Raw genomic sequence first — 21,027 nt, 5'->3', positions numbered from 1 at the left:
TCTCTCTTTCTCTCTCTCTCTCTCTCTCTCTCTCTCTCTCTCTCTCTCTCTCTCTCTCTCTCTCTCTCTTTCTCTGTCTATCTCCACCTTTCCGTCATTAGTAAATTCCGGAGTATCGATCTCACGGTCGTCTGGCCGTTAACTCTCCGTGAGAGAAACCTTTTCTGGGATAGTATGGTTTCACGGATAGTAGGTAGAAGGTAATATTATAGTAGGCATATCTAACACATCTTGTGTCGATGACTATGTACTAACATTAACGTAATAACTATCCCTTACTATCCATCGTATCTCACATCCTTCTCATCTCCATCCATACGTCCATCTCTACGACAAAATATTTCTATTTGTTTTATTTCGATGTCTCTTTCGTTTTTACGTTTCTCTCGAACGCGTCCCGCTAAACGCGACTCGCAAATTGCTCGAATCGCGCGAAATGCATGACTTACACCTCGCTCTTTCTTCTAATTGACTCTGTCTCTCGAATCGTGATTAACTCGTTAAGTTTTTCTAATGCCAATACCGGATCCTAACAAACCGGAACAACATGAGGGTTGGTGTCCGCTCGGTGAGAACTGTTTTACGTGCACACAATTCGCTCATGGTCTATACGCCGATATTAAACGTATGCTCGATCGTCAATGAGGATTTGTTGGAATTCATCGTTGCGTTGGATACTTATTACGTGACGTATCCGACAATAACTACGATAAGGTTCTGGTGACCGTTGTATAGTATAGACCATGAAGGTGAAATCCCCTACGTATGGTGCATGATGTTATTCGCTTGTTCGGACTGATTTTTCAAGTGTTGTCTCTTTTTTTTTTGTTTAGTGCGTCTATATATGCGTGCCTTTGTGCGGTTGCATTTATATGAAACAATGGAATATTGGCAATTATCGTTTTTTTTATCTTTTTTTTTTTGTGAACAAGGCAAACAGTTTGTGTAAGTAAAATTGACGCTGTGAGTTGCGCAATGTCAAGTGCTGCCTCTCTTCGTTGAAGTGTCGTGTGTTGAACAAAAATGCCTTTATTTTTGCGAGACGGGATTGCGAACGTAGTATGTGTCGCATTCGTGACGCTTTCGTTCCCCTGTTATACAGTTTTCCAGTTTTCTTAGGTTTTGGTGAATGGTTAACACATTAAACGCAGGGCTATCCGGTAATGGTTCTGATTATTTCCCGTGTGAACACTTTATTCCTGTACTAATATTTGATGTGAGTCATTCTTTATTTATTTGTTTATTTTAGGTTTGTTGGTAGCTTTTTCCTCCTTTGTAGAAATCTGAATTGTTAGAAGTGAACCAATGCATGTTTAGTGAATTTTAGTATTATTTATTACCGTTACAAAGCGCGGCGGGTTTTTGTACATATAAACTTATCAAATCCCTCATTCCTGTAACTATAGCCTATTTATCATTGAAATATTATATTAACCGGAATTGGTTTTTTTTTTGGCATGGTTAAGAGTATAATCTCCCAAAGGGCTTTTAATTTTGAAGGATATATATCGTGTAAATTAATTGCTTACATCGTGAAATGTACGACAATATGACGAGGTGAATCATATATTTTTATATTATCTATATAAAGAGAGCATGTATAAGGTTCTCGAGATGATCACATCGCTCATCGGTCGCACATTTTATAACGTGAATCCTTTCAGCACTAAGTATCATTATTATCAGTATTGTCTTATAAAATTGAGTCAATGGCAGAATAGCGTATTTATCTTTTTGGCTCTTGTATCTTTTTTATGCAATGAATATATATAGTGACGTAAAGCTTGTCGAGTAACTGTTCTGATTAGCTTGAAGTTATTATATTAGAAATTTGTTTCGATTATATATTCTAAATACGCTGTCTTTTCTTTTTTTTTCCATGATACACAAAAATACACCTGGATACGCTACATACACGTATGCGCACACATTCACATATACATACACTCGAAACGCACGCATATCGTGTACAACCAACATCTCTCTTTCTCTCTCTCTCTTTCGCTCTCTCGCCTTTTCTTTCTCTCTCTCTCTCTCTCTCTCTCTCTCATTTTCGTTCTGTCGAAACTGTAATTTTCCTATTCATTACGGCCGCTATTCATTGTTAAAACGTGCATGCCTTGATATTGTGAATCTGTAAAAAATATATATACATATATATATATATATATATATATCGTTACACCTTCCACTCTCCATACAACTCACGACTCTCGTTCCGGATGTTGCCGTTCCGATATTTATGTATCTCTTTTCCGCTTCCTTTATTTTTCGTTTTTCGTCTCTTTCGATCTAAACTCGGTACCGTTCTCGCGTTCGTTATCATATCTCGACATCATACGTTTGCGCTATCCTTCTTTCTATCTTTCTCTCTTTCTCTCTCTTTCTCTCTTTGAATTTTCTGTACAAATAACAATCTCTCTCTGGCACCTCCTCTCATGACCCCGCGTCCCCGAACGCCTTTTCCCTTAACCGCGTGCACGCAACACACTGTAGCCAAGGGAAGAACGAATATCGAGCTGCGGGAGCAATTCATACTGGCGGATGGTGTTAGCCAGACTATGACGGCCTTCCGATCCAAGCCGAGCCCGACCTCGACGTTGCAGCGTACGCAAATGTCCTCCACCAATGCCGGACCGATCACCAAGGTAAGAAGGTCACCGTCGCGCAACTCGCGCCGGCTGAGGTGAACGCGAGAGCCGCAAGTCGCGAATTCGCGCTCACGATCTGTCGGTTGTGCGCTCTGGCTATCTCCTGTTATAACGCTCTACTCGAGTCGCACACTGGGATGTTTCGCGAGCTTCGCGTCGAATCATCGTCGACTGTGTGTTCCACGGTGAATCGCAATTCGACGCAAACGTCTCCCGAAACGTCCCGTGTACGAACGTCACAGCACGTACGGTATTCATTCCCCGCGGAACCCTTTATTTCTCTGCCGTTAATTAGCAAATCGTCAATTAGTAAAATCGTAGAATATTCATGAGCCCGACGCGGTCGAGTCGGTGTATTAGATCTCAAGTGTCACTATGTGGAAAGTCGCATTGGGAAAGTTGAATTGCACGTTACACGTTTACCCGGATTCTACCTCTCACTCCACCGACGTCGTCGTCGACGATGATATGCGTAAGTACACGAACACACTCTTCCGAAACCCCGTCCAGCCTGGTCGTTTGATGACTTCCGCATGAGCATGGCAGTTTCGCAGGCAGTTGCGTTGTATTGGACACGTAGCCAGCTAGATAACGTAGATAATGCTTGTCTATTCTCATCATCGGTCGATTGGTCGCGTGCAAAAAGCGCGCTTCGACCATCGGCGCACACACGACTCGCGTGTAAATTAATAAGACCCGGACCCGGTCGTGTCCGCGGCCCGAGCTCTTCGCCCACAACCTCAGGAGATGCGATTTCGTAGATGTTTTTGCCCACTTTGTCCGCGACTCCTCTCCATCCTGGTCGTTTCGCAACGGCGAAAGGGAAGTCACATTTCCTGCCTCCATACCGACCACCCATCCCTCAGAGAACCTAGGAATTTTATCGAGAAAATTGCCGCACTGTGGATCGTGGAGGCACGGTTTCACACAATTTTGCGAATCGATCGGCGGTTTATTTTAGCGTAGAGACAATACAAAGGGGTAGCTGTGTTCCTTTCGGAGATACCCTGTGCTCTCGTTGAGAAGAGCCAGTCTCTCCCGATAAAACCGCAGGATCGCCGTGATCGCGCGAGGAAGCTAAAGATTTTCGTTTGTGGTGTAGCGGAGGAGTTTATGAGCCAGCTGATGCCGATATTTGAGAATTTGAGGCAAAAGGAGGACCTCCCGTGCTCGTATCCCCTTCACATGCACGCACCCTCTTACCATTGGGTAAATAAGCAGATTTTCTCAGATTTTCTATTGTCGTTCGGTGTGCTGTTGTACGTTGACACATTCGAGTTTGGGTTTTTCTTTTGGAGTGCGGCTACGACACATTTAACTCACGACTCGCTTCGAATGCGAGTCGATCGGGAGTATGATATGCGTTTTCATGGAGTGTCGTTTTTTGTGCCTTGCTTTTGAGTCTCCTTTTCTTCCTCTCTGCTAGTCTTCCGTCTATTCATAATTTAATTGAACAGAGAAACATCGTATAAATTCTTATATAAATTGCAGAAGCGACAGCAAAATTCTGAACATTTTTACTGTATATTGTCACATTGTCATTATTGATTTATATGGGAATTTATACGGAAGAAAGAAGCGAATCTTGTAGATCTTATCTATATCTACTAAACCAAAAGTGTCTCGACCACTCTTACGTCAACCGTAATTGATTGCGCGACGAGATGCATGTTACAAAAAGCCGTGTCAAATTCGAGGATGAGCTGAATAATGTAAAGGGCAATGGGTGGAAATGGAACGCGGAACGAACGAAGGAAAAAAAGGAAGAAAGAAGATCCGTCTAATGCATTTTATCGTACATATCCGGTCATTTCACTCCCGTTCCGCGTCTACCCATTTTTTCCCTCAGAGACGCATGACGAGAATATCTCACGTGCCTCGAATGTATAAGATCCGATTTGTTACCCCGTACCGTGTGCGTGATAGATTCACGATAGCACGTCCCCGCAAGTTGCGTAGATAATAACGCGGAATGCAACAACGACGAGAGGACGCCTCGTCGCATCATCATCCGCATCGCATCACTTTCGCATCGAATTGTTTTCTCTTTAGTTAATCGTCGAGCATCTGATTTTGTATCAGAGAATTATTTCGACGCCTCTGAACAACTTCCTTGCCACTCCCACCACCCCCTGGCCCCTTGATAGAGAATGATCGACCCGACCTGTCTCGATCTGAGCATGAAGAGAGAACGCTCATTGATTTCTTTTTTTTTTCGTCTCGTTTGAAATGTCCGTGTGGATGACACAGACCTCGAGCGACGAATCCGCGCGCAAATAATTATGCGTATATAATTATGCATTTGATCGCATATATAATAATTATAATTTGCCGGGGTGAACGTGCATTTATTCGCGTACGGCGAAGCGAACGGACATCGTGGATACGTAGTTAATTTATTGAACATGAATATGCATAACGAATGTCCGTGTCCTGTATTGCTGCGTGCGTAGTGGCATTGATCGGGGATACCTCGAATCACCATAAGCTACTGTATCTCTCCCAACTTCTCCTGGTAAGTTCTCGCATGACATCTCGCTTCACTCACTTACTCACTCGCTCACAATCTTGATGAGTGTGGTAGCTATGTATTTTTTTCTATTTTTTTATTTATTTTTTTTATTTTTATTATATATACTCTTTCAATCTCGCAGTAGATCTCGATAGTGACAACGCTTCGACGAGCGTAAACAAACCGCTGACCGGTCTATTTTTACTAGTTCGCGGCTGTGCACAAGTTTGAGTTGCTTGTTAAATTTTTCACGACAACGGGTCTCTCTACGGATCCATGTGACGAGTAAAACCCTCGGAAAAATAATTCTTTCGACATTTTTTTTGTTTTATTTTTTTCGTTTTAATAGCGATCGTAGTCGAGAAAATTAGAATTATGGTAGTTTTGCAGAGAGCGTCTGTATGTTTTTCCTGTTACTATGTCAAAGTTGTCAAAAGTTTACCTCGAGCTGATTAATTTAGATAATTTTTGGAATGTTTCATCTTTGCTACATGTTCCCAACACATTCATGGAAAATTATCGAAACGGAAAGATATTCTTCGATAGTTTCGAGGAACATTCATAAAGAGCGCTTTTAACCTTGCGTACTGCGCGCGACGTGACTTGCACACAGCGTGTATTTGCAATTACGTTAATAATAAATTAATTACTTATTGTTTATGGCGGCAGAGAACGCGTAACACAAAACCGTACAAGCTCTATGTCTATATCTGATACCCGTATTGGACATGTATTAGATGTACAATGGCTTTTTTCTGTTTCCGCGCCTGTGTTTACATATGTGTGTTTTATTGAGAGAATTTCTTCGTCACTTAGGTAAGAGAACGCAGCGCTCGCAGTGTACCTATGGGTCAATCGCGAGCTTCGCGCTCATCCTTGAGCGCCGGCACGCCGGACAGCCTTAGCGACAACGAAAGTTCCTTCAAGATATCCGCTAGGAAAACCAGCACGCCTTACAGATCTACTGTGACGCCCGGTGAGCCTCATTTAAGAATGAAACTGATTGAAGAATGAAACATTTATCAGTGAGAAAACGCATGTTATATGTATAATTTAATTATAAATTAATCTAATTAGTCTAGGCGTGTTAGGAGCGTCTGGTACAATTAAATAGTAATCTGGACGTAATAGGAATATTTAGTATAATTAAATTATAATATCTAATTGGAATATCAATACGACATCATTTACGATCGAGCGTGTTGTGATTCTTACAGGTGGTAGCCGTCCATCCAGCAGGCCAACCTCAAGACCTGCCTCACGACCTGCCAGTAGGCCGAACAGCCGACCTGCGTCGAGACAAGGAAGCAAACCACCTAGTCGTTATGGATCTACGCAATCATTGGACGGTACGCATAGTTCATGAATAGCTTTCGTCTTATTTTCTTCTGTATTTTTTTTTGTAGATACTACAAGGTTCATTTGTGTACTGAAAAAAAATTAATCACCTCCTCCTCCGTGTTGTTACAGACGATTCGTGCACCCCGAGTCGCATTCCACGAAGGACCATCGTGGGCTCCGGCAATACTCCGACGTCCAGCAGGCACAACAGCATATCCGGCAGGAAGCTCGCGACTCCGATGAACGGCTCGAGCTCTCGACCTCGCACCCCTACCGGATTGGTTAGCCCCGCAAGTGGGGTGCCTTCCAGGTATGCGGCCTTTAGTCACCCACTAAGTTATTTCCCGTCTACATAACTTTAAAGTAGATCATGGAACACTAACTCGCATTATAGCGTGCCGTACGTAAAGAAGGACATATGCATAACTAGTTACGTGTGCATAGATTAACGAATAATCGAGCAGTAGCATCTTATCTCTCACGTCGAATTGATTGCGATAGTTCGAGGAATGTTCGATATGTTCGTTTTCCGTGAATTGATGGCTCCTTTTCTTTTTTATTTATTTATTCACTGAATGACTTTTCCCTCTTTTCTGTTCTGTTTATTTTCTTTTTTTGCATTTTGTTTATCGAGAGACTCTACGATTTGCGATTCACACGCACTACAATATCAAGTATCATCAAGGTGTTAGATTATGAAGGAATTTGAAGAAACAAAATTCGACGGACTCGGAACACGCGACGTTATCACATATCGATCGATCGAGCCGCCTTACCACTACATTTCGTGTTAACCGCAGAAAATTTTTCGCGACTAACCGATCGATTGATAATTTCTCAATAATCATTAACGGATCTGGTTAACAACATTTTTTAGGTTTGGCTCAATCCATAGAGCTTCGAGCATTCCAACCCTGACTGGTGTCGGAACACCGATCAGGTAAAGCAGATTAACGAATCGGCATTTTCGCGTAAAACTGGCTCGGAGGAAGCGATTCCGCGGCTTTCGTTATGCGTTCTGTCTTGTAATAAGTGAAAATTGCAGAAATAACCAAGCAAATGGCAAAGCGCAATACAGAACGCTGCGGAACGTTTTATGGTGCAGGGAATCGCTTTTGTAAACGGTCATCTTGTGGTCGTGGTGACAGTGACACATTTCAGGCATATTTAAGCTTGTTTCTTTACTATCATTATTCCCCCTCAGCTTTTGTTGGGAGTCGACCATATTCACTTTTTTTTTTTATTCTCTCTTTGTCGATGCAACTCTCGCGTGGTAACAGATTTCATTCTCGTACTCATGTAACACGGTGTACTGTTCGTGCAATCAAATAACTCCGTTTCGATGGTAATGCCTTAGCCGCTCTAGGATACCCGTATATGTGGGGGTGGATATAAAATCTCCTCAGTCGACCACCAGCAATATGTCGACTCATTCAACCCAAAGCAACCATTCTACGATCTCTACTGATTCCACTGGGTATGGCTGGACTTGCGCTTTTACATACGTAACCCGTTTCTTTCTTTCTCACATTCGTTTTCTCTTTCCTTACACTCGTCGTATGTTTGGTTTGGCCTTCTTCGAATATTGTGTGCTCCTCACATTTGATACCAATATGACCGGCACGAAGACTTCCATTAGAAACTAATTTGTCATGTCGGCTTTTGCTTTTTTGGTACATTTGACGAAAGCAGTACTTTTGTGTATTCCTACTTTGATCTTGTCCTCTATTGCGTTGCTTCCTTAATACGTTTGCGTGATTGCAATCCTTGTTAGTTCTTAAACCTTTTAACTAACAACGTTTTCTTTCACGATGCCAGGAGCAGTTCCGTGTGTACAAATTCAGCGACTAACATACCATCAGCCGTTAAACAAACTAGGTAAACATCAGTATTAATTATCATTTATCACTTCCCTTTTCTTGGCTCGTTCGCTGAAAATTTCGCTAAGGAAAGGTGTATCAGTACCGTTTTGCACTTTGAACGGCTTCAAAATATGTGCTGGAAGGTAAACGTACGAATTACGCGTGCGCGTCCGCTCATATACGCGACGATCGTGTGTTTCAGGGTACGCACACCGTCCAGTGGATCTAGCACGCCGTTGCCGCCGTCCTCGAAATTATCGAGGAAACCCTCCGGAGCATCCGACACGTCCGTGTCGGGCACCGCTTCGAGCGCGAGGAAAGGAAAGCCCACGCCAATTGAACAACGCGCGCCGTTCCGATTGTAATAGCTTATTAACGGATAAACACATAGCTTGTAAAACCCGCGTTACTATATATCAAAACGAGAAAATAAATATAAAACGTCCCCGTCGCAGACTTAAGGAAGATTGCATGGGTATTACAGGGAACATATGAATATATAGTTGTTATGTTGCATTATCAAGGGGAGAGAAAGAGAAACAGGAGTGGATGTAATATGTGGATGATATGCTAAATCGACCAGATTTCATTTGGAGGCAAATGACGAATCTATAAATTACGACACGGCTTTTTTTATCATTTCTGAGTTCCGCCAAGTACGGAATGCCATTAAATTTCCGGATACCAATGTGAGTATTTGATACTCTCTTTAGAATAAGGGATTATGTGAACAGTTGGGGAAGTTTATTTATTTCGTGCTCGTTAGAAAGTGCTTGAAAAGCGTTTACCTTCATAGTCTATAATATAACGCATAACGGCGAAATAAATTATTGTTATTATGAATATCTTAACCTAAGTATTACCGAAAAAGAGTGCAGGGTAATGCTCCGTAACTGAAAATATTCCGACGAGGTATCTGACGTGTCCTCGCCGCTTCTCTCGATAAGGACAATACTACTAAAAAAAAAAAAGTTTTAGCATAAAAGGATCAGCATTATATGTATTATAATTACGCTTATGTTTGAAATATGATTAGATATGCCTGTAATTACTTTTATAATTTAGCATAGTTCGCTCATCTGTCGCGCGCATGCTATTGCGTATTTTATACATCGCGTAAACATCGAGGGTTTTCTCGATACAATTTTTGAGCTAAATATTTCAGCTATATGTATACTCAATCACATATTAATTTATTTAATATTTTCTGCTTGATTTATGTGTTAGTCATTAACGTGTCTAACGCGCATTTGTTGAGAAAAAGTGGAGAAATATTGTGTTCTTTACGAATTATAATCCGACATTAATTTCTATACATTTACCGTTTCGCAAATTATACCATATATATTTGATTCATGCGTATAAGAGCATTATTAATATTAGATATAGATTTTTATTTTATTTTAAAGTTTTAATTTTAAAGTTATACGATTATGTAGTAAAGAAAATGTTATATTCATGAAGCATGTAAAAGAAAGGGATAGCATGAATCATAATTAATTATGGAATTTTTTCAAGGTAAAAAACATAATTTAGGCCTATTTATGTTTTTTTTGCGAAACGGAATATTTTTAGCAATTTTTGTGAAGAAATTGCGAGATTGTAATCAAATCTAGTTTATGACTACGCACAAATTTAATGCGCGGTTCGCTTTTGTTACGCGTTTGCGATTCGATGCGTATATCGATATTGCGAACGAGAGATTTAAGGTTTTGAGTAGCGGGGGAGGGGGGAGACATACCTAACAGCATTGATATATTAAAAGGAGTTACACTTGTGAATAATTCAGTAAAATATATTCCTTTGCGCAAAGTGGCCTGTTAGGTGACGGGTGGATAAAAAACAAAACTCTGAAAAAAGACATTTCCATATTTTTTTTTACACACATTATATATATACATATACTTTTAGATGCGATTAATGTAACGACGTGACTCGCTGCCTGTTTATAAATATTACGTAATGCGATTAATCTATTAACAACTTCTCAATTTTTGTTTCTTTTTTTCACTTACCGAGAAGTGCTCTATCGATGCTAATAACAATTATCATTATGAAAATGATGATGATGACGTAGTGGTAAAGAGAAATATAACAGACACACGCACACGCATAAGAAAGCAAAAAAGAAAATATATTCTCGACCCATTTCTTTTCTATTTTTTATTTCCGTGGCGACTGTTGCACACTATGTAAATGTAAAAAGAATGTAAATATAACATTGGCGCAACAATGTTGTGTGACTCGTACACGCGTGCGCATGTTCTTCTCTTCACGATCGTATTTTCTAATCGAAATCGCGGTTTTCGCGGTGAAAAGGAATCCTATCGATTGCTTACGTGTTCTCCCGGTCAATGCCTAAATTAACCCTCGAGCGGCCGCGTCTGAAAAAAGAAGACGAGTGGGCGTGTTGCCGCGCGTTACCTACCGTGCTCTCGTTGAGATATCGGTTATGAAATTTCCTCAAATAAATCACCGGTGCGTGCTTTATATTTTCGTGACGTTCGTCGAAAGCGCGAGACCACAAGCAAAGCGACCGGAGCTCACTGCATGCAAGTCCTGATTTCACCGTCGAGAGCGAAACATCGAAAGGAGAACACATACCACATGTGGGACAATGTGTGCTCGTCGTCTGCGTGTGTTCCAGGGTTAAACATAGCTACTTAGCCACATAGCGATACTGATAGGGTTTTCCCGAACGGGAATAATACGTCAGCTCCGATCCTCCAGTGTCAATTTACAGACGCGATGTGTAATATATCAAGCCGATAGGTTTCGGGAGAATTCGGTGTGGAAGAGCCGACAGCTTTGTGCATGCTCCGCTGATAAGGCTTACGAAGTATCTTTCGGCATGGTGCTCCGATGCGCGTGGTCTGTAATAGACATGTAATTTATACGAGAGGATACGTCCCACGCAGGGGAATAGTTGGAACGATTTCTGCCGCAATTTTTATAACGCTCCGGACTTATCCTTCTTGACATGCGTAACCGCGCGCTTGAATTGGCTGTTGATCGTTGTTGTAGCTGGTATAAATGCGTTTCTGCTGAAGCCCGAGAACGAGAAACAACAGGAATATACGTATATCGGTGGTGTATGTGTCTCGTGCGTGTGTGTGCATGATGTGTGAGAGAAAAAGAAAGAGAGAGAGAGAGAGAGAGAGAAAATCACGTTGTCAAAGGATGTGTAAAGTATCAAAGTGATGTTTCTCTACCATAATGCTCTGTGTCGTGTTCTCTCTGCCACCCGCACCTTTCCCCCTCCGTTTCAATCACGTTACATTAGTTATGTTCGGAGCTCGTGATAAGAAAAGAGAAGTGCGACGTGGCAATGCGCGGTGCATTTCGATGTGACAAATATGTCGTACTCTGATTGTAATCTATGCATCACGGGCGTTGCGGGTGAAAGCTTGTTCCAACAATTTTGCAACTTCTGCTGACGAGAAATCCGACGAGAGACGACGATATCGTGAAAATATTCCCACGAGGGTATACGCGACGTTGAACGGATTATTCGTAAGATACTACCCGTACTATATCGGGGTATCGTTCCAGGAGGAGAAAATGTAGCGCAGCTGAAACGGACAAATCGCTCGCGCAGTTGCTTCGCAGCCACCGTCGTGGCTACGATGGCCAGTCGTTCCTCGTTGGACACAATGTCGGCGAATACAATTTCGACCCTCCTTATATCGGGAACACGAAATCCCTTCCAGCGGACGACGGCCACCAATCGCCTCCGCAACGAGAACGTGGTCGAACGTACTCAATACCGCGCGCGTGTATGGCCATATACACGTGGATTAGCGCAGGTAGAGTTACTGGCGTGTGAACATACGACTCCGAGTGGATCCTCGAGTTACTCTACTAGACTTACTTGACCTACATGAAGCAAACATACCGGCGTTTGATCAAAAGTTCGTCTATCCGCCCGACGAGTCTCGGCTTATACGGATGAAATTTTATTACTCAATGTTGCAATGACATCAATTATTACCTTACATCAGCATCGTAGAACATACGATCGCCCTCTTCGGCGATCCGTAACTTTGACTCCCTCGACCCTCGACTTGATCGGGTGTATAGTTACAGGTCAACCGGCTGTTGGCAGCTACGAGACCTTCGCGGTCCTATTAAAATATTCACGGCATGAGACGATCATTTGTCACGACTTGAGTTTAAGGCTCCTGGTCCCTCGTCGCGGAACTCTCGATTATGACGTCAGCAGCGAGAAAACACATATCTAAAATTCTCGTGAAATACTCTGAAATAAAAGAATACATAAAGTGACCTCTTTGAAATCCGTGAAATAAAAGAATACATATCCGTGAAATAAAAGAATACATAAAGTGACCTCTTTGAAATCCGTTTAGCACATTTGTGAAAGATTTCTTTTGTTCTAACAATTAATAAATCATATGACATGCGATCTTTCCTTTGAATCTACGTTTTCTCATGATTTTAAGGTTATTGTAAGTTAATTTATTTTAAGACTTTGATTTTTTTTGCAGTAGGAGGAAAGTTTACGGAATATATTACAAATATGCTCAACCGATCACAAGTGTCATTTTATGGACATAATCTGTTATTTTGACGAATTCTTGGCAAGAATTTTGGGCACACATTTTCTGGCTCTTCTAACGTCATTAATCAAAATGGCCGCGGCGAAGATACAAGAGCCTCTTAACATGTTATAAATTATACAAGCTTCAGCATTACCGACTTGGATAATTTGTCTCTGATTGATTCTCTTGATACAACATTTTTGCAATTTGGGTCGTTATTTATATGGATTAAAAAAATTACGAAATTTTTTCTTGAAAATATGAGGATTTGCAGATCCAGATTACTCGTTTTATATGTTGCAATATTTTCATTGGTTTGATTATCGACATTTAGTTATTATTCTTTAAAATAACGCCGGTATACTAAAGACAAATAAAGCGTAAAAATTCAACCAGCGCGGCAAAAATTCCACATATGATTTTAATTTTGCCGAGGAAATATTAGCTCTTGCGAGAGGATTTTAAATTAAACAGAAAGCTTCGTTTTTTATCAGATATTTATACTCTTCGGTTCACGTAGCTCTTGGAATTTTCATCAGCGTGCAATATCACGTGTACATCGGGCTTCACTTTGACGTTCGTGCGTGTCACAGTTTATCTATAATCCACATAGTGATGCATGTACCGGCCTCTCGATGAGAACGGGGGAGAGAAGGGTGCAAGATACACAGATGTAATACTCTTCATAGGGCGGGGACGGTCCAACTCGAATGGTATAAAATCTAACGTCTCCGCCGCAAAGCATGCAGTCATTCACGAGTACAGAGATATATACCAACGGCTGTGATCATCATGACTTACAAAGTAATATTCCGTATTCTATCACTTGTCGCTTCTATGTAAACAGCTAGAAATTCTTCACGTATTTTTCGCGACTATTATCACGATATTATAACGCACTGAAATAATTCTCGCGTTTTTAATAATTCATAATACTCTGCCTATGTAACAAAGCAGTCTTGGTGTTTTACTCAGATTCGTTCAATTTTCAGTTCTATCTTTTTCTGTTAATAATTGTGGCACGAGTGCAGTTGAGCAGAATTAAAAATTCGATAAGTATCAAATCGTATTTGTTCAATTGATAAGCTTTCGCGGCTTATATCTTTCGCGCAAGATTGCATTGGCGATATTATTCGTAATCAGCGTGACCCGCTATAGAACGTGGGAATTTCATTTCATTTCGTTGCATCGCGTCGCGCCCGGCGCGCACTTGTTGCAACGGCTGATTCGGCACGACGATATTAACTGAAACCGTATTTCAGTTAATCACCTGGCACACACCGATGATATTTGATATTTCCTTCCTGATGCACAGATTATCGGCTATTTCGCCGCCTTACTGGCTGTCGCCCGTGCTGGGATCATTGGCCCGGGTGCAGCTGCAGTAGCCGTCGCGCAACAGCCAGCTGCAACGGTTATCAGAGCCGAAAACTACGACTCACATCCTCGATATAGTTTCGGTTATAGCGTGGCAGATGGTTTCACTGGTATGTTCTTCTATAATTCACACACATATTGCGGATTGTTTAATTGTAATTATTGAATCTTCCGAGGTAATCTCGTAGAATCGTCTAGCTAAAGCGGAGCGTGTGTGTTGATTAAGACATGTGCACTTACGCTTGCACAAACACTTTTCTTAGCTATTGCAATCAGATATTACGACGAAAACGATAGCTAGCTTTGCCTTGGCTGAAACTTTTCATTGAGGCGAAAGTTACAATGTAGATTCGCGGAAGGCCATGATAATTAAGAGAAAAACGATAATTATCATGATAATTAAAGTTAAACGAAAATGCTTCCAAATTCTTGGAACGAGTTCCCGTCGATACCTCACGTCTCGGCCACGCCTGTCTGTCTCTCGGATTTCTATCGAATTAGGATTCAGGGGCGAAACTATCTCTACTCGGAAGTTAAATGAAAACCCCGTTGAAACAATGAACGAGCATCCTCGGGAATGCGACGCGACGTGAAACTCGGCCCCGAGTATTATATAAACGCGAACTTTTCAAGGCGACAACAAGGCGCAGGAGGAAACTCGCAACGGGGACGTAGTCCAGGGAAGTTACAGCTTAATCGAGCCCGACGGCGGCCGTCGCGTCGTCTCCTACGCGGCCGATCCCATCAACGGTTTTAACGCGGTCGTACAGCGGGATCCTAGCATCACGGTTAAGACCGCTGCTGTCGCAGCTGGACCGCTCGCCGCTGCTACGATACGACCCGCCGTCGTAGCGCCGTCCGTGATCGCCGCAGCTGCGCCGGCTGCTGTTGCAGTTCGCCCGCAGGTTGGTAATCCAGTTACTTTAGAGCGCGACGCTTTTTCCCCTCGGTCCATTAGTCTCCGAATGAGAGATCTACCGCGGGACTTTTTGCTCGCAATTTCCAGTCGATTTTTCCTCGACGACGACAATTCTATACCGGGCCCATTTCGCCGCGCTAAAAGAATTATTAATGCCGAGGCATTTGCGTCAAAGGGACGGCAGCTTTGAGATTGATTCCTAATTCGTCCGAGAAATATGATATATTGACGATAATCTTGTACATGTTGAGTCGCACGTTTCAACCTTTTGGTTGAAACGTCATTTTGATTAATGACGTCAGAAGAGCGAGAAGATGTATGTACCCAAAATTCTTGCGGAATACGTTGAAATGAAAGGTTGCATAAAGTGACACTTGTGGTCGATTCAATATATTTGCAAAATTTTCCGCAAAAATGTTTCTCTCAAAGTCTAACAATCAACAAATAGCCGTTAACGTGGCAAAATCATGAGACGAGGTAAGTTAAAAAGAAAAATTGCATGTTTCTCACAGGAGTTTTACGGTTATTCAATGATTGTTGGAACAGAAGGAAACTTCTTGGAATTCACGAATGTGCTCAGTAAACTTTACGGACATATCCTTTTGCAAACATTTTGGGCTTTTTGTTTTCTCGCTTTTGATGTTATTAATCGAAAGTTCCACGATGAGGGATCAGGAAGCTTAAAGTTTTGCGGCTGAAAATGTGGCGCCGTGCTGCAGCGACGCTCTGTTCGCTATAGTATGTCACGATCTACTTACGCGCGTGCATCTCGTCGTATTTAAAATTAAAAATAACGTATTTAGTGATATCCACTGAAGCATCGCTTATAAGTTATTGATACCCCGAACTCTTTACATAATATATGAGTACTCGATTAGAAATGCATCCTATGATCCTGGGCAGGTTAACTGTAATCAATTATATTATGCAATCTGGTTTATATTATCCTGATAAGTCATGTAATCCAACGCTGCAATCAGGTGTCTATTAATAAGAATTGTTAATAATTAAGAACTTATTATAATAATTAAACCTGATAACATCACCTTGTACAAACCAGATAACTGATTAGAATCAACCTGATCAAGACTACAAGATGAATTTCTAATTGGATGCATGCAATCGTACATAAAGAGAAAATAGTGGTTGAATTAACATGACAATGACACGACGAAATGCGTTTTATTTGAAGGAAAGAATTATTGACTCTTTGAAATTTGTCTCAAAGGATTGGAAATTCTGCTTCCTTTAATCAAAATATGTTTAATTGTACCATTGTCATACTTATTCAATCAATCCTTTCTTCCTGTATACAAAGTGTTGTTTTGTCCTGCGGAGGACGCTCCATCGTGAAATGCGTCGTGTATCACGCACGTGACTTAATTATACAGGCGACTGTCTTGAGTGCTCCCTTGATGAGGCAGCCGTTCATCTCAGGATCTACCTTGGCCGCCACCAACGTTGTCGCCGCGAATTCGGGACTGGTAGATCTGGGAGTGGGCTTGGGGCTCGGTAGATCGGGATCTATCTATGGTACGCAGACTGTTGTCGCAGACAGTTATGGCAGTGGCAGTGTCGTAAAGATTCATTAGACAACATTATGCAGCGTATAATTCGAGCTCGATCGACACTACTCGGCTTTCCTTTATCATGTAACATCGGAAACACTCTGTCCGTCCTAGCACGTCACGATCTCCTTACGCGCGTACATCTCGCCTCCACCTAACCGTCGCATTTCAAATTATACGTCTAATGACATCTACTGAAACATCTATTTGTAAGTTATTGATACCTTCAACTTTATATATGTAATCGTACAACGAACATAGCTTATACATAAAATAAAAAGCTGAGTATCTCGGAAAGGATTATTTATTGAGGATTTTTAGTATTTTAGTCCTTTTTGGTGAGCTTTATTATCCAATCAAATTTTCACTTATAAATTAGATTAATATGTAATATATTATTATTAATATGTACATGATATAAGTGTATAAGTGAGGGAGAATTAGGGTACTTCTGCCGACGTAGAAATTGAAGAAATGTCGCAGCGTCGAAATGGCGTAAACGCGGGGCTTTGATACAAGAGCGCGAAGAGAGCCGTGTGATCGATGAATGACGGCTTGATGAGTCGAAATGGAGTTGACATCGACGAGAGAATGCGGGGTGGAAGAGGTTGCGGCGGGGCTTAGGAGAAATCACCGTTAATGGCACGACCAAAGGATTTCCGGGCGTTCCGCGGACTTTTTACGAGTTCGCCGAGCATTCACGCTCAGTCGTATCAAGATTCTCAGCTTTTCAACGGCGGACGTGCTGCGGTCGACCAACATCGGCTCTTAGTTGCTTTTTTCTGTCGCCATCCATCTTTCGACGGTCTGCACCCTCCGCACGTCTATCCGCGTCTATCATCTCTAAGCTCAGTCCCGTCAGCGCGCGCGCGTCCGTTTCACCTAGCTAAACGATTATTTTTTTTTATCCGTAACGCGTTAGACCACTCCAGCGTCTAAACGTTGGCCTAATCTTCCGGCCGCAATCGGCGCAACGATGATAAATTATTCGGCGGTAATCCTCGCTGACAGGTTCATTAGATCTGCTAATTTCTGATACTTTCTTTCTTTTTGCGGTATATATTTCTCTCCCAATTCAATATTATGAATAGATTTTTCTCTTAACCTTTTCTGTTATCTTTCTTTTATTATTCTCCCAACATTAATAAATATTCGTTCCAACATCAATGTTCGGCTCTCATACTTGCCTAGAATATTCTCTCTCTCTCTCTCTGTTAATATATTTTTTAGTATTTTCTTTTCTTCTTATTTTTTTGTGCGAATAACCACGGCGTTATGATATGTACTTAGAGATCCTTTCTCTTTTTTTGGAGTGTCTTGTGTTTGTGGAGTATCTTGCTGTTTAATTACGATTCATAGAATACGCGAATAACGATTCGCGATACATTTTGCGAGAACATTAATACCGCTAACATATTCCATTCAAGATGATAGAACTCGCTTTATATTCTATCAACATGAATCGTGTCAATGTAATTTTCAATATCGCGCAATGTTCTCTGGCGAAGCTTAAACATGTACGTGGCAATTTAGGCGTACGGTAGCGCAATACCATATCGCGATGCGAAGGGTGCATCAAGCACGAAGTCGTACACAAGTAAATATGTACCGACTGATGTAGACGCAGAACTAACAAGCAGTATCGATTAGTCCGGACGTCTTTATAGTATATATTGCGATGTCATCTTCGGTTTGAAATTAATTCCCTTAGACGTTGTTAGTCGATGTAAATCTCGTAAAACACGAAACACCTTCTAAGCGTACCTCGTCCATTGTTTCAAAGATATACTTGCTTAATTAATATGTCACATAATTATGTTTAAAATGCTCGCTCTCGCTACATTAATCCGATAAGGAAATTGATAACGTATTTGCGCGTCATTCTATACCAAACAAACAATAAATACATTCGTTGTTGCTGCATTTTTTCCGATGCTGTTTAACAATTTCGGTATGTGTTGTTGTTTAATTGAAAAGCTTAATATGTATGAAATTTCAATAGAGCTTTGACATCTATTTATGTCAAAACTCGCTAATGATTCCTAGTCGCTTTGTATTTTGATGACATGATATAATATGATATATGTTAAATTATTAAAATTAACTAGACTGTTAATAGATATATTAAATTATTAAAATTAATTAGACAATCAACAGCCATAACGTATACATTGCATTGCTTGCATTGATCTCACAAATCGTCTGAAATGATGGTAGAATCCTGGAATCTTAAAGGTAAATACTCTTTCTCATTTTTATTAGTTTAAAGAAGAAATTTACAGTTTAAAGCTTCTATATTTTTGATATCTTAATATCTATCGATTTAACTAATCAGAAAACTTTTTGTTTCAAATTTGGCAGTACTTGCGGCCACATAATGACCACAGTTCCTGAAGGATGCAGTTACCGCATACAGGTTGTATATTCCGACAGTTTAGGTTTACTTGAAAAAGATTTAGGGAATAACCACTCGCGCCAGTGCGCACGTTCGTAGTATCTAGTATAGGAAAATTGGAGCGAGCGATGAAATTTCATATCGTAGAGGATACCTGTAATATGCGACGCAACAGTTCTTAACATCATCTGATTATCGCCATCGAAGGGATGCGAAACCCACAACTTTCCCAGGAATCGAGAAGTTGTGGTAAATCCGGTACTTGGCAGAACTTCGAACTTCGGAGAAACCCCAAACATCTGGAAATATACAGGGTGTCTGGATTTAGGTGGCCGAGCACTTGTGCGCAGGTAAACTCGTTAAACTGAATATAGAAGTCATCTACCATTTTGTAAGTTACCACAGTAATTATCGAAATATTAATGAAATAAAAATGACGAATGAGTTCTATATTTGCTAGTTCTATAATTGAACAAGAAAGTTCTCTACCATTTTGCAAATAATTACGATAATTATTCTTTTATTAGTAATTATTCTTGTAGTCTACAAAATTTTTATAATTTACAAAACTCAGTTCATCGTATCGCATTGATCGACCAATTTTTTTTTTATTTAAATTTCAGACATTATCATGGTTGTTTCTGAATTGGTAAAATTTTTTTACTCGGTTTAAGGAATTTTTACTTACACATGAGCACGCAGATATCTAAATCCAAACCCTGTTTGGTCGTCCTTTTGCGGAATAAGGATCAAACAGCGTAATTATGTAAGTACGGAAGACATCAGTTTATGTGTTTACATTAAAGAGGGTATTGATCTGTGTTAGAAACTAATGGGAAATCTTGGTTTATAGCGTGGAGCGCCAGTTTTATGTTTTTAACGGGTTTAAAGTGCAATTAAAAAAAAAGCAATTTAAAAGAAAAGTATAAATTATTCTACTTTCTTTTGGAAGTTTGGAGTAGAATATCATTCGAAACGAGTGAAAAATAACAGTATTTTCACTCGATGCGATAGTGAAATTACTGCCATTCGAAATTGCAAGAGTGAGCGTTTCACTCAGGTTTAGAATAGATTCTCACTCCACATGACTGTTTCAATCAATTCGAGTGAATATGTTTCTGTGACCATGGAGCACATAAAATTCACTCTTCAATTTCGAATGAAGATATACACCCGATTTAGAATGGAGAGTTTACGCTGTATGAGTGAAATACATTCGAATTCGAGTGATTCAGTGGTCACTCTGTTCACTCTGTTTTTCAAATAAAATTTCACCCCAAGAAATTTAGACATTACAATATACACAATATTGTGCTATCATGTAGCACTTAGGAAAGTTTGTTCTTTGAATTCTGAGTAGTACTACACTGACATGAATTTTCGGATAACATTATCCTGGCTTGCATCTTTAGCGCTAATTTGACAGATTTTTCAGAGTGGCATGATCGGCCACAAATTGCTTCCACTTTGTCGACTACGTGGCATATTACCGGGGAATCTGTGTGGAAGTTTCGAGTTCCTCAAGTGTTTCGGTTCCTACGAGAAATCTCGAAAACTTCCCTTGCACGAACTTACGGTTATTATTCGCCGAAAGGCCAGCGAGCAGACACACATCCCCACTCACACATAAGCACTCAACGTATACCGACGTATAAGTTTCGGCTTGCTCAAAGATTCCCCGATGCATTTACCCCACTTCGGCATTCCTGGAGTAACTAATAAAGCCGCAACGTACTTGATTTGTAATTCGGCACGTAGAGATGCGTATCTCTTGCCAGAAAGAGAAAGAGCAGGATAGATGGATGAGAGAGGAGGGGTGAGAAATAGCGGAGGGGCAGCCGAG

The 21,027-nt window shown here is 40.8% G+C and overlaps 1 protein-coding gene and 1 pseudogene across 45 annotated transcripts in view; both read left to right on the top strand.

Moving 5' to 3' along the window:
• LOC116852327 (microtubule-actin cross-linking factor 1) overlaps nt 1-11,583 on the top strand; it is a 111,161-nt gene extending 99,578 nt beyond the window's left edge. For 28 of the 45 annotated variants that reach the window (XM_032832568.1, XM_032832573.1, XM_032832572.1 and 25 more), the window contains 9 exons: nt 506-568; nt 2,497-2,648; nt 5,980-6,139; nt 6,381-6,512; nt 6,634-6,814; nt 7,382-7,444; nt 7,862-7,981; nt 8,323-8,382; nt 8,569-11,583. In XM_032832568.1, coding sequence (XP_032688459.1) covers nt 506-568; nt 2,497-2,648; nt 5,980-6,139; nt 6,381-6,512; nt 6,634-6,814; nt 7,382-7,444; nt 7,862-7,981; nt 8,323-8,382; nt 8,569-8,731 — 1,094 coding nt within the window. In that variant the 3' untranslated portion in view covers nt 8,732-11,583. Of the gene's footprint in view, nt 1-505; nt 569-2,496; nt 2,649-3,753; nt 3,861-5,979; nt 6,140-6,380; nt 6,513-6,633; nt 6,815-7,381; nt 7,445-7,861; nt 7,982-8,322; nt 8,383-8,568 lie in introns of all 45 variants that reach the window. The other 17 variants (XM_032832580.1, XM_032832581.1, XM_032832550.1 and 14 more) reach the window with 10 other exon arrangements.
• A 2,070-nt stretch (nt 11,584-13,653) lies between these two features.
• LOC116852334 lies at nt 13,654-17,092 on the top strand (annotated as a pseudogene).
• The last annotated feature ends 3,935 nt before the right edge of the window (nt 17,093-21,027 follow it).

This window comes from Odontomachus brunneus, unplaced genomic scaffold (genome assembly GCF_010583005.1).
Source record: "Odontomachus brunneus isolate Ranch 3 - 2012 unplaced genomic scaffold, Obru_v1 Obru_scaffold_215, whole genome shotgun sequence".
Lineage (NCBI taxonomy): Eukaryota > Metazoa > Arthropoda > Insecta > Hymenoptera > Formicidae > Odontomachus > Odontomachus brunneus.
Note: the sequence above shows the minus strand (reverse complement) of the source record. Positions and strands in the feature narration are given on the sequence as shown.